We start from the raw sequence: 16,739 nt of genomic DNA, 5'->3' as shown, positions 1-16,739 counted from the left end.
AAGCTTGTTTAATTCCAAGTTTACAATACACTAGACTGCCAAACACTACAGAATAGAGCAATAACAACAATAAACTAAACATGAAACAAATATTTTATGTATGAAACGATATTTTAAAATTACAGACAATACACAATTATGTGTAAGAAATGCACAATGCAGTGTTACTTACTGCTGCAGAGTTCCTACACGCCTGATGTCTACTTGATGAATGCGGCAGCTACTGAAACCCTGTCCTCAAGCTACAGAATGTAAAATGCCTAATTTTAGACACTTAATTTAATATCGGGGCATGTGGTCTAATGTGGTTCAGCTATCCCTGGTTAACTAAGAAATTGCATTTGTCCTCACCTCAAGCTGAATAACTAAGACCATTCATCTTATAGATGAACTACAGCAAAGTTGTAGTTTTGTTGTGTAACTTTCTCTTGTATGTCATGAATCTTATGAGCATCTTGTCAAGTGTCCTTGACAGAATAACCAAAACATTCTGCAAAATGTGAAACACAGAATTTCTCTAAATCTATATATGCTACTGGAACGCCACACTTGCATGCTTGGGAAACCCAAAAAAGCAACATGCATCACTGAAAGGTATGCCAAAAAACCCCCAACTCCTTCACTCATGTCTCCCTAGCAATGCATTGTGCAGCTGTCTGTATCCAGATGGATTAATATCTGCAGATATTTTTACTTGTTCCATAAAATGGAAAAATGATAGCACTTCAAGTGTCTGTTGCCCACTGCCTTCTTATATCTTTGTTCAGTCTAGGACCTTAGCAAATACAGCTCTTACTCAGTTTTGGAGGTTACAATAACATTCAACAACTCCAAGTTATTTTAGACTAAGTTTTTCCCCCTGTAATTCAGGGTAAGTTCTTTGACAGGATTTTCAAGCATCTCTACAATAACATTACATAAGAAAATAAGGTTACCAAATATCACCCCCCAATTTGATTCCATATCATTAATTAACATATTATGTTGACATATAATACAATATATGTATAGATATTGTATACATATACAATATAATAACAATAAAACAAATAATAATAACAATAAAACAATAAAGATTATATTAAAGTGCTGATTCTATAAGATATTACAGAGGCCAAAAGGTGCAGTAGAGGACATCTAAAATGACTTAGAAGCTAGAGTCTACTATCTAAGGTGTAGATAGTAGTTAACCATAACAGAATTATGAGATTCAGCAGTAACAAGCTTCAAGACAAAAACACTGGTATGTAGGTGGCCTTATTTAATATGTATGTAATGTAATTCCGAATCTTGAGGTAAAGTCAGAGCCACTGCGGGGATTGTTAGATCCTAGGAGAGGGAAATCAAAACTGACAAAAAGGAGAGCAAACCCAAAGATCAGAGAGGCTAAGACACATGTGCAAGGGTTTTCACAAGCATTCACAATTTGCTAACTTCTCTAACAGATAAAATTCTACAGGAACTTCAGACTTCATTTAAAGAAGGGTTACGTTTTTGAAAAAATGCCTATCTTATATAAGGTAGCTTGAAGTATAGAATCACTACAGGTCCTGTGCAACTGTCTGTATGCACTGCCATGAGAAACTTTGTTTGTTTGATGAAAAGAGCAGCTAGAACACAAAGCCAAGACACCAGTCTCAGTACTGAGAATCTGTTAAAGATGAAAACAATCCAGCAAATTTCTTTTGTCTATTCTCACTCTGTATCCTAGATTACACCTACATCTTTATATATGCTTAAGTTAAATACAGAGTGGCCGAAGACCAGTGCAAGAACTAATTCAGTATTGACCTCTGTTTGAACTATAGTGTTGGACACAGGAGAGAGAAGATAGGACAAAAGAGAAAAAAAATGGAGACACTTCCCAAAACAAGAGCAGGCAAGGGGAGAGAACTAAGAATTTTAAGGTCAAGGTTCTAATTAAAAATTAAACAAAATATATTTAAATAGCTAGAAATGATTGTAGAGACAGGTTTCCATTATCTAGGATAACAAGGGAGTAGGATTCTCAAAATACAGAAAATTCAAGCAATATAGGTACTGCAGAACATACGAGAAGTTTAGTACTGAGACATGTAAGCAGCTCTGCACAGCTTATTGGCTAAGGCTCTGTGCCATATGAAAGCAACTAATTGGCTTCTTAATGAGAGCTGGCCCAGGAAGTAATATAACTGCTTCTGCTTCCCCAGATACATTAAATCTTACTGGAAATAAGTGGTTTCAGGAGATAATGCCAGTGTCTCTCCATCCATGGCACAGCAATTTCACAGCATAGGAAAACTGAACATTGACAAATAAAGGAGTAACAAACTAATTAACCATGCAAAAAAATAAGCAATTGTCATGGTGATGGGTTCCAGCACTTCTGATTACTTCAAAACTCAAGAGTAAACAATTTTCTAGAAGATTTGGTCTGGTTCATACATGAGAGAATTCAGGGGAAACAGCTGTTTTCAGTGAAACCCTTCTGGCTTTTTAATTGGCTATGCTCTAAAAGAAAGGAGCGCCTTTCTCCTCATTAAAAGAATACTTTATTTGTCCAACACTGTAGAGTTCTTTGTGTCAGAAGACACTGTTTCTAAAACAGATATGTAATTTTTCAACATCAATTAGCTTTGTAAAGAAATAAGAGTAGTATTGGTAGGTTTTCAAGAAGCCTAAATTTTTAATGATAATGCCATCTTCTGGCAAAAAAGAGAAGACTTTTACATTTTCACAATAAAAGCCAGCACTACCTCAGTTATTGTCAGGATCTAATTTTGTTTGTTCACCTGAGAGAACACGGTGTCCTGGGGCAGAAAAATATAACATTTTTCAGGTTAGTAACATGACGTCAATGCCCAGGTCTTGTTCCCTGCAAAGCTATGAGTGGCTTCACTGAAAACAGGATTGAGACAAAAGCTTAAGAATTCTTAAAACAGCTGGATATAACATATTTTGCGGCAGAAGTGAGTCAGTATGGAGGCGTAATTCTCCAGTTATAAGGTCAGATAGTTTCAGGCCTAAGAAAAACTTTTCACTCAATCTCTATTACAACATCACTGCTAATGCTTCACTGTTCAGTGGTTGACCTTCTCATTTTATCTGGCAGACAGACTTAGCTACACTTTGATATTTTCACTTTATTCTCACACAAGGGACCTGCTTTGCCACTGACAAAAAGATGCTGAAGCTGGTCAGCGAAACAGTGAAGTCAACGAGGTCCAGAGCATCTTTACTAATTGCACAGGCTAGCAGTGAGGGAGAAACAGTTAATGGTGATAGACCTTACTACTGGAACATGTGAGATGTCTGAACAAGGGACTAGTCAGCCTAACATCTTTATGTGGCAAACCTGAGTTCTCTACAACTCTTTATCCAAAGTTTTACAGAGATCTTAAAAGGCTGCCACATGCTGGTAATGGATAAGTACTTATCATAAAAAAACATTAGAATTTTATATAAGGGGACCAACTCAAAGCACAAAATAAGATCACAGCTTGTCAACAGAGAACTCTTCCTTTGTTTCAGTAATAGAGGTGTTTTAAAGGTCATAAAGCTGGGGAAAAACAAAAAGTCAGGTGTAAACAGTAGTAATGAGTGGTTGCATTTTACAAATTCTGAATAAAATTAACTTACCACAAAACTATGCTCTAGGAGCTGATCCTCCATTTTAAAATGCTTTTAATTATTAACTAGCTCTTACACAGATCTTCTCATTCTCAATGCACTTTTCAAAGTGGAGAAAAGGCTGGCTTCAAAGATACTCAGTTAGTGTCAGTCACTATGCATAAATCACGTAAAATCCCTACATAGACTATTTTAAGAATAAAGCAGCCTTAGGCCACTATATCTTGATCCTTATTAACCTTTGATATATTAAAGATGTCAGTGCACCGTTCACTTGAATAACACTCACATTATGTGAGTGAGTAACTGCCCTGTTATCCCACTGTAGCTCACTCACATCTACCTGACAATTTTAGCTGACTTCTGCTGATAGTCCTGAGTGCCACCACCAAGACATGATGCAAGTATCACTATATCTGTATTTTAAACTAGGGAAATTAAGTTGTGGCAAAGTGAAGAAATCTTATGTGGCGCTCCTACAAATGCAAACTAATGCAACTATACATTTAATCCCACAAATAATCTAAGATAATCATTCTGAATCATAAACTTTGGTCTGATCATGAAATAATTTTATTAGGCACAATCTTCAAGAGTATCTGATAAACAATAAGTGTTAACCAGTGTACAAAACCTAAACAGCACCTTGTTTTCCTGCCTATCACTTTGTATTCTGTAAATAATTTTCCTTTCCAAGTACCTTATAAGAACAAAAGTTAAGAACTTACAAAGTTTGTAAATGCATATAGCAGGTAGGTACGTTTCCTCTCCTGACCACGACTATAGCTGTGTATTGTACTCATTACTTGTAACCACATTACTCCAAACAAGTCTTCCGCACGGGCTTTGTCTGTGCCAAAGCATTTGCTGGTTTTTAAAGTATAGAAGCAGAAGACCAGAATGAAGCCAATCTGACAATCATATGATCAAGAAGAGGGAGACTTACCAACTCACGCCACCAGTCATCCATTTTTATTTCTTATTCATCTGAACATTAAGCTCTTGTTAACTGTGATCCAAAGCCATATCTGAGTTTGCCCTCCAGAAGTGAATGGCTAATTTGCTTTTCCAGAGCACCACACAAAATGCTTTGCCTTTAATCATTCTGACCCCATTCCTTGGAAACTAGGTTATTCCTGTGAAGAATGAGGTCAGGGTGTGGTAGCACTTTTTATAAACACAAGCTCTGTAAGAGAACACCTGTACTGTAACATGAATTTATGACTTTAGTATAATGCAGCAGTTAGGGATCTATGAAAGTGTGTTTGATGTTGCAGCAGATCCCTTTGTAAGATCATAGGATTACACTATGCAACTCCCTGTGCACGTACACAACATGGTATTAAATATTCTGTTGCTCATTGGAACAACTGTTGTAGCAGCCTGTTTTGAAGACACGAGGAACAAAGTTGAATACTACCAATAGATAACCACGTATAGTTTCAGTATAGTAAAAGTAATGGGAGAGGAGGGAATACTTTTAATGTTAAATGACAACTATTTTACAGCTGGACCATGATGCAGGTCTTTTCCCTGCAGCAACACCCCTACTTCCTTTGCTACTTACTGTCATACCTACTAGGGAGTTGGTTATTCAAACTGCAATGCATTTCATTGCTCTTTAAAACAGACTGAAAAACAACAAATAAATGTTGGAGGGGTTGTTTTCCAACAGACTATTTTTCAATTGGCAAGAGACTGCTATTTTTTATCATCAGCCCTTCATACTAAGTATAGTCTGGTGACCTCAGCAGAAGAGACCCCATCCTACAGCTGATCCCCGACAACTGCTTAGAACAACAGCTGCATGGAAACGGGAAGTGTCTAATATTCAACTGCATGCTAAGAAAATAATCTACAAGTTATATTGGGATGCTGATTATTTGAAGATTGTGCCTGAGCTTCTCCTGCCAGTAAGATTTACCAAATGGCTTTCAAAATTTATTTTATAGTTGTATCAAAACAAACTGCTGCGCATCTGGAATTACACTGTACAACGGAGGGGGGACGTGGTTACTGAATTTAGACCCGTAGGGATTTATAGCTTCCCTTGCCGAATCTAGTCCCAGACTGAGGAACTGTACAGCTTCACCCCTGGAAGAAGGGGCGTAGGGCTGAGGCGGGGGCCTCGCACCCAGCCGGCTGCCGGCACCCTCCTGCAGCAGCCGTCTCGCCCCCGCGCCCCACCATGTGAGGTCCCTCCTCTCATCCTTCCCTGTCCCACCCCGGGTTTTTTTCCTCTTTTCCCCGCACGCATCGGCGCCGGCCAGGGGCCCGAAAGAGGGGGCGGCCCAGCAGACGGCACCGCAGCCGCCTCGGGATCCGCGGCGGGACGGGACAGGGCTGAGGGAAGCCGCGGCGCTGCCCCGCCACCCGGGGAGGGCGATGCCCCCGGGACAACTCCCCCGCTGCCTCGGCGCGGCCGTCCCCTTCACCTCACGGCAGGCGCCCCCCGCCCGCCAGCCGCCGCGCCCTCCCCACCCGCGGCCCCCGCTGCCACTCACCGGCGCTCGGCAGCGGCAACTAGGCCGCGTCTCCATGGCAACAACGCTTTTCCCGCTTCAAATGCTGGCGCGCAGCCTCTCGCCCGCAGTCAGCGAATAGGACGAGGGGAGAAGCGCGGACGGGGCGTGTCCCGGCGGGGAGAAACCAATCCGAGATCTCTGCGGAGCCTAGAGTCCAGGCGGGAGGGCGGGACTAGAAGGGGTGGGGCTCCCGCCAGCGCCCTTGCCGCTGTGATTGGTTGGGGCTGCTTTCACTCGTACGCCGCGCCCCGCGTACTCTCCGGCCCGGAAGCGGAGGTGAGGGTGGCCGCCATGGGGGTGACCGGGTCCCTGAGCCTCCGTGTCCGGCTCCTCCAGTGTCCCGGCCTGCACCGGGGGGGGGGGGGGGTCCTGCTGCCATGGCAACGGCCGGAGGGGCCCGGCCTCCCCCGGGCCGCCAGGCCTGCTCCCCCCGTCCCACCTCGGCCCGGTACCGAGGGGACACGGCGAGGGGCCACCCTCTGCGGCAGGGAGGGAAGGGGAGCCGGGCCCCGGGGTGCCTGGCGGGCCTGGGGGAGGTTTGTCCTTCCAGGCTCCGGCCGAGCGAGCTTGGCGTTCCCGGGCGCGCACGGAAGGGGGTGCTGGCCTCCCGCCTTGGGCGGCCTCCTGCTTCCGAATCAGGCGGGGTCAGTCCCTGGGCCGCCCGGGGGTTTGGTGGCTGGCAGTAGGGGTGGGTTGTCTTTGGCACGGCTGGTCAGACACGGGTTGAGGCGGTTAAAGAGGGGTTAACCGAGAGAGCTGGACGCCGTCCTGGGGCTTGGTTGGTGGGGAAGGGCTCTGTGGTGTGGTTTCCCGGTTTGGAAATTGGAGGTGCCACTGGGCATGTTGGGGAAAAACAGTGTTGTGTAAATGTATTACTGAAGTGCGCTGCTCCGTCAAAATGCAAAGCTTTGCCTGGAACTGGGAATCGCTGTATTCTTTAACGTGGATTTCTCATCTCCGTTGCTTTCTCTCTTTTTCTGTGTAGGACCAGTTGTCGTGGCTGCATAGCTTATTGATTATAATATTTGTCACTTAAGAGGTGTGTTACTTTCAATTTACATCAAGTTAGTGCTTATACCATATGCCAAGAAGCTTTTAGTTTTATGTAACGGCCTCATCTCTAGCCCAGAGAGCAGGGACCCTGTCCTTTGTCCTTCCTTTTCTCAGCTCTGCCACTGGCATCTTGAGGAGTTCTCTGCTGCAGGGGATCTATCTTGGGCAATCATTTCTCTATGTCACTTCCAGTAATTTTGAGGTATTGTCTTTGCACAGAGCCTTTGAATTTTTGCAGTGGAAAAGCTTCAGAGTGTTAATCGGTGGCTTTCCTCTTGCTTTATGATTATTTTTTTTTTTCCCCTGCAGTTGGTTTGTAATATATCAGCAGCAAAGAAATGTCATGCAGGTCATATTTCATGCTTCTTGATAACTTTTTAAGCTTTTATACAGGTTCCTGTTTCCTTGTTTTAAAAGGAAAGGACTCATTTTTTTTACAATTCAGATATAGTTATTGGGATGCATTTTAATTGTGTAGCAACTCAAATGGATGGACAATTTAGCGCACGCTGAGATATGTTTGCTGGCTAAATACAGCTAGTCTGTTTGAGCTCCACATTTTCTGTTGTTCCTGCTTGATCCTCTGTGCTCTTCCACAGCTCTCCGTGCAGTTAACAGAGGGGCATGGCTGTGAGAGCTTGTGGCTTGATCATCTACAGGAGGCTGCAGTCAGCACCATCTTCTAAGGTCACTGACAGTATTGAATACCTCCTCCTTCAGACATCCTATGGGACCCACCACTGGACCCCACCCAAAGGTGATGTTTATTCTGATAACAACACACTTCAAGATAGTTTGTGTTGGGAGTGAGTGACGTTGTAGACTGAACTTTGGCAGAATGCTGCTAAGGTCAGCTTTGAGGGGCAGTTAATCAGTTGACAGTAACCACTGATTGTGCTGTTTGTGCAGCTGAGTGGGGAGTTTTCTGGCCAAAATTCTTTGCAAATTGTGACTGTATAAACTATTGGGCACAACTGATTGGGGTTGGGGCGGGGGGGGGGGGGGCGGCGGTGTCACCCAATCATGCTCCTCAGCTATCTGATGTTTCTGGCAGACATTGAACAGACAACTGAAATTAGGTAACTAGAGAAATTTTTACCTTCTCACTCAGGTCTGACCTTCCGCCAGATAGCGCTGCTGCCAATGCATGGTTGTTTGACCCATGTATAAACAGAAGGGTCACAGTGTGCAGCGCAACATTAGAAGGCAAACTGTAATTAGTGATGATTTACTTTAAAGCGCCTTTCTTAAAAGACGCAGGAATTTCTTTAAGTTCAGGAATTACTGATGAAGAGCACATGACTAATGCAGCAGAGATGAGAGGAGCAGCTGGGAGGAGTAACCTTATCAGACATCTTCACCTAAGCAATCCTTGCTTATCAGTGAGGCCCCAAAGAAGAAGACAAGCCTGGTGCTCCAAGACATATAACAACACCTTGTCTGTAAAGACACATGACAGAGCCAGTGTTTGGTAGCACATAGTCACAGCCTTGGTACCAGGAAAAGCGCAGAACAGAAATACTTCATGTTCCTTGTAGATCTTCTTGCCCTCTGAGATTTCTTCCTGCTAGTATTTACTTCCTAAAATGCAGCGCTCTTAAAGCATACTGCAGGAGCAGTTTGTAAACAGGAATTTGCAAATTGGAAAAAAAAGCTGATAACAGCATCAGCTACACTCTCCTATTAAGGGAAATAACAAAACTTTCCAAACCTCCCGCTTTGTCCACCTCACCAAAAGCCTAAGGGAGTGGAGTTTGCAGCCTACTGGAAAGCTAAAAAACATGTGCTGGGACATGATTGGTTGTTGTGAGAAGAGAGACCCGTGTGGAAAGGTTCATTGGGAGCACAGTAATTCCGGACAAGTGTTTGAAAAGACTTGTAGGCATTTCAGTAGGGACTGAAAACACTCAAAGGTGTACTTCTCAAGCACTCAAAATCACAGAATCACAGAATGGTTTGGGTTGGGAAGGGCCTTTAAGGGCCATCTGGTCCAACCCCCCAGCAGTGAGCAGGGCCATCTTCAGCTAGATCAGGTTGCTCAGAGTCCCTGACCTTGAATCTTTGCAGGGATGGGGCATCTACCACCTGTCTGGGCAACCTGTTCCAGTGTTGCAGCGCTCTGATAGTAGGAAATGTCTTTCTTGTATCTAGTCTGCATCTAGCCTCTTTTCGTGTAGAACTGTTGCGCCTTGTCCTACCACTACAGGCCCCATGAAAAAGTCTGTCCCCATCTTTCTGCTGAGCCCCCTTTAAGTATTGAAAGGCCACAGTGAGGTCTTGGCAGAGCCTTCTCTTCTCCAGTTGTCTGAAGAACTCCAGCTCTCTCAGCCTGTCCTCACAGGAGAGGTGTTCCATGCCTGTGATGATGTTTGTGGCCCTCCTCTGGACCCGGCCCAAGAGGTCCGCAGCTTCCCTGTAGTGAGGACTCCAGACCTGGACACAGTATTGCAGGTGGGATCTCACCAGAGTGGAGTAGAGGAGAAGAATCACCTCTGTTGACATATTGTTTAAGGTTTAATAGATCAAAAGGCACATGGCAGCCTTTAGCAGTAGCTTGGTACAGATTTGGGGGCAATAAATGAATGGGAGCTATTACATTATATATTCTCTGTGATATGAGTGGTCTTCAAAGGCAGCATCAGGTTGTGCAGTGCAGTAACGTAACTTATATATGATGCAGACATAGATTTAATGTGGCAGGAGCCAGAATGAGAAGTTGTAATCATCTGTCCAAGAGCACGCAAAAGGCAATTTACAGCTACAGCTGTACACTGTTATTTTAAATGTACCCTAAGCAGCTGCAGCCCTTATGGGATTAAACTGGACTTGCTTGGATCTCCCCAAATGAGCTTCCTGAGCCTCATTTATGGTCCTAGAACTGTGACTTTAAAATTGTCGAGGCTGATGGGAAGGGGGTGTGAGGTTCACTTTCCTCCTCAGCATATTGGAACTGCATTAATGCAACAGCTGGGAGGATCTGAAAGCTGTGGTCTAAGGTGCTGCCAGCAGTCCTTTTTCTGCCTGGTAGGTAGACTGTACTGCGCAAAGTTGGAAACTAAGTAATGAGCTCAGTAATGAGCTTAGATTTGAGGTTATCAGCAGCAGGGTGAGGTGATTGCCTGTTGCTGTGCTGGAGAGCACGAGGTTGCACTGGTGTCCTTTGAGTTGAAACTGAATCTCAGCCCCCCAGCTTTATTGCTCCCTCAACCCTTTGCACATTTGCCAACTATGGATGATGACTATCATAAAAAATAGTGGGTGCTTACTGTTCATGGATGTTCTTTGGACATTTGCTGGGGATACTGTAAAGGTAATCCAGCTGTGCAAGGCCAAGTGGATTCTGTTTCCCAACTGTTAGTAATAAGTCCCAGCTATGGAAATACATACTTAATCAAAAAGGAAACAGCTTGACTTATAGTGCTGAGATTCAGGGGGAAAATATTTTTACTTAAAGACTCAGCGTATTTGATCTCAGATATCCGAGACGTCAAGTGCAACATCAAATGCTGTTTTCTACACAGTTGCTGCTTGAAATAGAAGTGTATTTCACATTTGAGATGATGTCACGTTTTAAGTAAGAGGTGTTTAAGCTGATATGCAGACAAAGAAGTGAGTGAGAGCTGTTGGGAAAGCAAAATGGATTCCCAGATACCCCAGTTCTAGTACTAAAGGGTGGCTTTGGGTTCCTGGGCCATGAGGAAGGATTCCTCTCTCTGACGAAGTTATGGCTATTTGCAGCCAACCACACAGAAAATAGTGACACAGGGGCAAAATAAAGTTTAACCTTTTTTTCCTCTTGAAGCCTCCCAGCTCCTGCTACGTTGCTTTTTTGAGATCTTGCTTGGGTTGTTCTATTTATATTCTGGTCTGGAGCTTTCATGAGAAAACCAAATCTGACATTTCTCAACAAAAGTACAAACAGCTGGGGATGTGTTATATTTATCCATTGTTTGTAATGGCACCTCTCATTCTGAGCAATGTAAAATAAATGATGTGTCCTAGGAGAACTACACAGCTGGTGAAAGGACTGGCTTTTAGGCTTGCTGCATTTCAGAGGGGAATATGGGAGAGAAGTAAAAATACCCCTAACTGCCTAATTGAAACTCACCTTTTAAATGGCATTTGTTGGTGCCTGGTCCCGTTGTTTCTGGGCTGTTGGCATGAGTAAGAGTTTTGCAGAAATGAGCCTTAAGCTTCTGTGGGAGGGAAGGGTTGAGAGAGGACTAAGACTCTCACAGATAAGCAGTCTCCCCTCTAGCTGGATAAAGGAAAAACATTCATGAGGCACTCAGTCCTCAGTAGGATCTAAGGTGGAACATGACGGGTGCAGAGTGCTCAGAAGAGGAGAAGAGGACTGGGAAGAAAAGATGCTTAGTGCTGACAGGCCACTGGGAGTTTCAGAAGATGTCAAATAACAATCCTAAAAGCCACGAGACAAAGACAAATCAAGACGTGAGAGTTGGAAAAGCAATCTTTGTTCTCCAATTTCCATTTGATTCTGTATCAGCTAGAGTGTACTCTTATCTCTGTCTCCTAATGTTTCCTAGTTGTCAACTGAATAAACAAAATCTGAGTTTCCTTCTCAGAGACTTACTTTTTCACCTTCTTAACAGGCCACGTGGACCCAGGAGAGGATGACCTGCAGACAGCCTTCCGGGAAACGCAGGAGGAGGCTGGTCTGCAGGCCAGTCAGCTCACCCTCATAGAGGGGTACAAGAAAGAACTGCACTATCCTGTCCGTGGCAAACCTAAGACCGTCATTTACTGGCTGGCAGAAATGAAGGACTGTAACACAGAAATCAAGCTCTCGGAGGAACACCAAGCTTTCCAATGGCTGAAGCTGGAGGATGCTTGCAAATTTGCAGAATATGAAGACATGCAAGCTACGCTGAAAGAAGTGCATCAGTTTCTCTGCTCCAAAGAATAAATGCTTCTGTGAAGGATAAGGGGAGTTTTTGAAGAAGCATGGCCTGTGGTTTTTGTTTTGTTTTGCTTTTTAAACCAGGAGAAGAACTACATGGCTGCAGAAATAGATTTCTTTTTTTAAATCAAATTCATTGAAGATTTTTTAAAGAGCTTGTGTCTCCCCTAACTAATGCAAAAAAGTGTGGTCTGATTGAACCGTGAGCCAGAGATCTCTTAACTGAAACCCAGAGCTAGCAAAGACTTCTTCTGTCTCTGTCATCTTTTCTTGTTCCTTTTTTTTTCCTTTGAAGTGCTGAACAACCACAAATATTTTTTAAAAATCAAACACTTGATTTTTCTTGACTTGCTGATATAGAACTACAGAATTGAGAAAATGAGCATATGGAGATTTTTAATAACAAAATGTTTACTGCAGAACTTGCACCTTGCATTTCAAATGGAGAAGCAGTAGTTCTGTTCCCAACTCCTCCACTGATATGCTGTGATAACTTGTCAAATCATTTCAGGTCTTGTTTGTTTGTATCATGAATTTATGTACATCACTAATGTACTGTTATGAAAACATTTTCCATCCAAAGAGTCTTAGTAAACAGTTAACGTACAGTATTTAAATGGTAAATTTGAAGTTCTTCTTTTGGCTCTTTCTTTTCATCTTTGCTCTTTAACAGACATCTTGGCCTGCGTTATTCAGGGGCTTGGGAAAGGGGAATCTATCTGCCTAATATAGCATTTTCTGCACAGAATATCCAAGCAAATGTGCAATCTTGCTTCTGTTTGATAGTGTCTATGTTTTTGTGGCTGCAGCCTGCACTCACGTGTGAGCAGCAGGGCCATGTGCACTGCCAGTGTTGTGCTGTAGATACACAGGCTGGATGATTGCAGAAGCCTGCGGTGGTACCGATGAGCTTGCCTGCATCAGCTTTCCTGTGGACCTCTCTTTTGTCATTGACATTGGTGGGAGCTGAGGTTGTTACCACTCTGTATGATCATGCATGTTCAGTTAGTAATGGTTCATAATCTTTTGGATGTTTTGGTACATAAATACCAAAAAAGCATGATGGCATTATTAAAATTTTTAGGTGAAGAATGAGATTTCTGAATCCCAGGCAACTCTGGGGGAGAACAAGTGTCCCTTCTTCCCTACATCTCCTCCAGTCTTTACTGCTTAGTCACAACTTAATTTAGGTGAAGTGAAAAGTGTTAAGTTTAAGTCTGACCTTGCAAAGCAAATAAGTGTATGAGAAGGTGGGTTCTACTTCCACTTTGTCTTCCTCATTGCTCCAGGAGTGAAGCAAGGGTCATCAGCATTGCATGAGCCCTGGAGACTTGCAATACCAGAGGTGCAGCATAGCTGTGCTGAGAAATATGGGCAGCAGTTTACTATCATGTTAACTCTCCAGTTACGAAGCACTCATCCTTTGGTGCACCGTACATTAATAATGTTAGTACCAGTGTGACAGTGGTGACTTGCTCGTCACTCTGTTATCTTTCTGTAGACTGATTTATAAAAGCTCCCTTATAATGCATCTTTTTTTGTGTGTGTGTGTGTATATACACACTCGCATCCACACAGATGCACTATAGTGCATACACAAGGATGCATTATAAGGGGGCTCTTAATACATATACATATATATATACCCATAAACAATTACAGTGCTCCTCCACTTTACAGTCAGCTTTTATTTTGTTTATGAACACTGTTCACAAGCACTGCATTCAGGTGATGGCAGAGAGTGAACAGCGCATAGGTTGTGCAATTGCTCTGAGTGTTTCTCAGCTAGCTTTAGAGCAGAGGATGGAAGGTGTCTCCCACTGTCACCTGGTCCAGCCCTAAGGCAGAATCGGCTATTTTGGAGTCTTCCTTTATGGGTGATGTTTGGCTAATGTGCTTTTTAAGACCTCTTGTTATAAAGACTCACACCTCCAGCTCCTCTGTCCACACCTTGGAAAATTTGGTGTCTAGCATTTGATGTAGGTAAACCAGTGAGAAGTAACTAAAAGATAACAACCAGTAAAAGAGAAGGGAAGAAAATAGTTAAAAGCCTGTGCTGCTTCACAGTCTTATTTTTTCATTATTGTTTGAGCTACCATTTAATCAGTGCTATGTAAACAATGGTGTTACTGCCTTCATGTTTATGAGCAAGATTAGCATATTAAATATGAATTATAGAGTCATTAACAAGTCATCTGTTTTGCCCATTCAGCAGTAGTGGACATAAGCACTTGTTGCTTTGGAAAGCACAACGTTAGCTGAACTCCAAGTATTTGCATTGTAATGGCACTGCATACATAGTGTTCCCAAAGTGTGTCAGTGTTTTGGAGGATAACAAGTGCTGTAAGGTGATGTGCTCCTTGGACAAAATTTCAAAGGCGGGCATCTTAATTCTGGTAGAAAAATGTACAAGGGATGTAGGTGTGATAATTGGTGAGGCACTGCATGTGCATTTTGAGCAATTTATGTAGAGAATGTATTCCCACAGATTTTGTGTGTAAAATGGTGCTTACGCATTTTGAAACTTGACCTGAAAGTCTCTGGATTTGTCTTAAAGTGGAATCACTGGAAAGTCACAATTTAATTCTGACTCTTTTAGTGTTCACTGCTCACTGGTGAAGAAAGAGTTCTTCCTCTGCCCATGTCTAGTAGTAAAATACTTTCCCAAGGAGTGTGTGGGAAACCCTCCATTAAATAATTATGGAATAATCTGCCTGGAGAAGACATTTCTTTCCAACCTCTATGATTTTTATGCCCTGACCCAATAAGGTTTGTATTTTCTTTCTTGAGAACAGCTAAGCTTTTGGTCATAATAGTATCTCGTGGCAGTTAACTTTTTATCAGGCTATGGATCTATGTTTAAAAATAAATTAAAAAAAAGAAATCAGAGACTTTAAATTCCCTGGCGACCTTACTTCTGCCTTACATTAAATAAAAACAAACTCTAGAGAAGTACAAGCTCTACTGAAATAGCACAACAACTTAATTTAGGTAAAGTGAAAAGTGTTAAGTTTAAGTCTGAGTAAGAGACAGGTTAGGATATGGTTTTCCTTGCTCTACTGAACAAATACACTGATGCAGCTCATACTTGTGATTTCCTGGTGTTAGTATTTCTTTCTCCTCATTTATAGCCATGATTACGGTTTACATCATCACAAGATCAGAGAGAAGGAAAGCATAAATTCATGAATATTAGGAAAGCACTAAGACATTACAGGTTTCACTGAGGAAAGATCAGGATTGAGTGTGATGGTCACAGGTAATTATGCTCAAACAAGAAGTGTAAAGGCTGAAAACAGTGCCTTACTCCTTTCTAGAAAAAAACTGTATTACTGCTCTAGATGTGAGCAAAGTATCTGTTCATTGACTATTCCATATGACTATAGAAAATCAGAGACTGAAGCTGGTATAAAATGGATGGATAATGTAATATCCCTGACAAACAACAACATTACTTGTCATTCTACATAAAGAAAGGGGATGTGTATGATAATAAGGTCTAATACATCCTAAATATGGAAATATTTTGAGAGAGACATACTATGTCAGCAGGACTCTTGCAGTGGTGCAGAGGGAATGATGGAGTGCTACCTTTTAAGTTAGAAAAATGACTTGATGTTACTTAATTGATAACTTAGTGGGGGAAGTATTTTGGCAGATATCTGGAGGAGAGTCTTCAGTCTTTTTGAGTCCTGAAGGCAGTGCTTATTAGTTAATGTTCTCACACTGACAAAGTAACTGACAGCCTGTGTGTTGGCAGCTAGTTTTATCTTTAAAAGGATTTAAGGATCATCAGGACTTCTGTTTTGCACCTTACACCTTGTCTCCAAGGATTTACTTTCTCATACGCTCAGTAACTCTAGAATTTCAGGGCAATGGGCAGTTGCAGCTGGCAAGAGTCTCGGCTTCATTTAGCTAAATCAGGGTTTTGTTATGGGTTAAACCAGCTCTGGAAGAGCTAAGCAGCGTGTGCCTGTACAAACCAAACAATCTGCTCTGCTTGCTTCAGACTTGTGCTGTGCAAGATTGTTCTCAAGTGTTAAAAAAAAAAAACAAACAGTGCTTTACAACTCCCTGTCAGAACAGCAAGGCTAGGGAGGAGATCGGCTATGGTGGCACTCTTCCTGGTGGGAAGAGTGACACTGGATACAACAACAGCTCCATTATTTTGGTGCTAGTCCATTTGATAATTGGCATTATCAAAAAGAGGAGTGACAGTCCCATCTTTCCACTCAATGAGGATCTCTCCATGCCTCAAGGAAGGGGAGCGAGATGGTGGAAGGTATGGCTGGGGACCTCTTCGTAAGGGAGATGGCTCCCGTAAGTCCGCTCTGCTGCTGTTGGCTGGGGAGCTCTTCAGAGCAGAGAGGATTTTCTTCTTCCTAGCAGATGAGAGAAGAAGGTACATAACTGCATCTGCCTGTCACTTGGTTGCTTCTCCATGTCAACTGGTTCAGCAACCGTGGTGCCCACATCCCCTAAACCTTCAGGGATGGCATGAGGTGTGTAGGAGAGGAGGAACCAACATTAGCTGCTGCATTTACATGTGATAGTGAGTGGGAGGGACAAGCAGGGTGGTAGAGAGAAATCATCAAGGGTGACATCATGGGTGAGCGGACCCATCTGCTCAG

General features: G+C 42.8%; 1 protein-coding gene across 5 annotated transcripts; it reads left to right on the top strand.

The window, feature by feature from the left end:
• The first annotated feature begins 5,446 nt into the window (after positions 1 to 5,446).
• On the top strand, positions 5,447 to 12,732 carry NUDT2 (nudix hydrolase 2). 5 transcript variants are annotated; one of them, XM_049795106.1, is made up of 4 exons: positions 6,421 to 6,582; positions 7,120 to 7,173; positions 7,787 to 7,944; positions 11,801 to 12,732. In XM_049795106.1, the coding sequence occupies exons 3-4, from the start codon at positions 7,812 to 7,814 to the stop codon at positions 12,112 to 12,114; spliced, it is 447 nt and encodes a 148-aa protein (XP_049651063.1). In that variant the 5' UTR covers positions 6,421 to 6,582; positions 7,120 to 7,173; positions 7,787 to 7,811; the 3' UTR covers positions 12,115 to 12,732. The 5 variants fall into 5 exon arrangements, with proteins under 5 accessions (XP_049651067.1, XP_049651066.1, XP_049651063.1 ...); XM_049795110.1 differs by lacking the exons at positions 6,421 to 6,582; positions 7,120 to 7,173 and adding an exon at positions 5,447 to 5,522; XM_049795109.1 differs by lacking the exons at positions 6,421 to 6,582; positions 7,120 to 7,173 and adding an exon at positions 6,380 to 6,410.
• Positions 12,733 to 16,739: the final 4,007 nt, after the last annotated feature.

This window comes from Accipiter gentilis, chromosome Z (genome assembly GCF_929443795.1).
Source record: "Accipiter gentilis chromosome Z, bAccGen1.1, whole genome shotgun sequence".
NCBI lineage: Eukaryota > Metazoa > Chordata > Aves > Accipitriformes > Accipitridae > Astur > Astur gentilis.
This window is presented reverse-complemented; position numbering and strand designations above follow the sequence as displayed.

What these genes read in the sequence shown, in the direction of transcription:
- NUDT2 (XM_049795110.1), top strand. Translation starts at nt 7,812, where the DNA reads ATGGCTGTGAGAGCTTGTGGCTTGATCATCTACAGGAGGCTGCAGTCA. An exon ending in CCACTGGACCCCACCCAAAG is followed by an intron (nt 7,945 to 11,800) that starts GTGATGTTTATT and finishes CCTTCTTAACAG; the next exon opens with GCCACGTGGACCCAGGAGAG.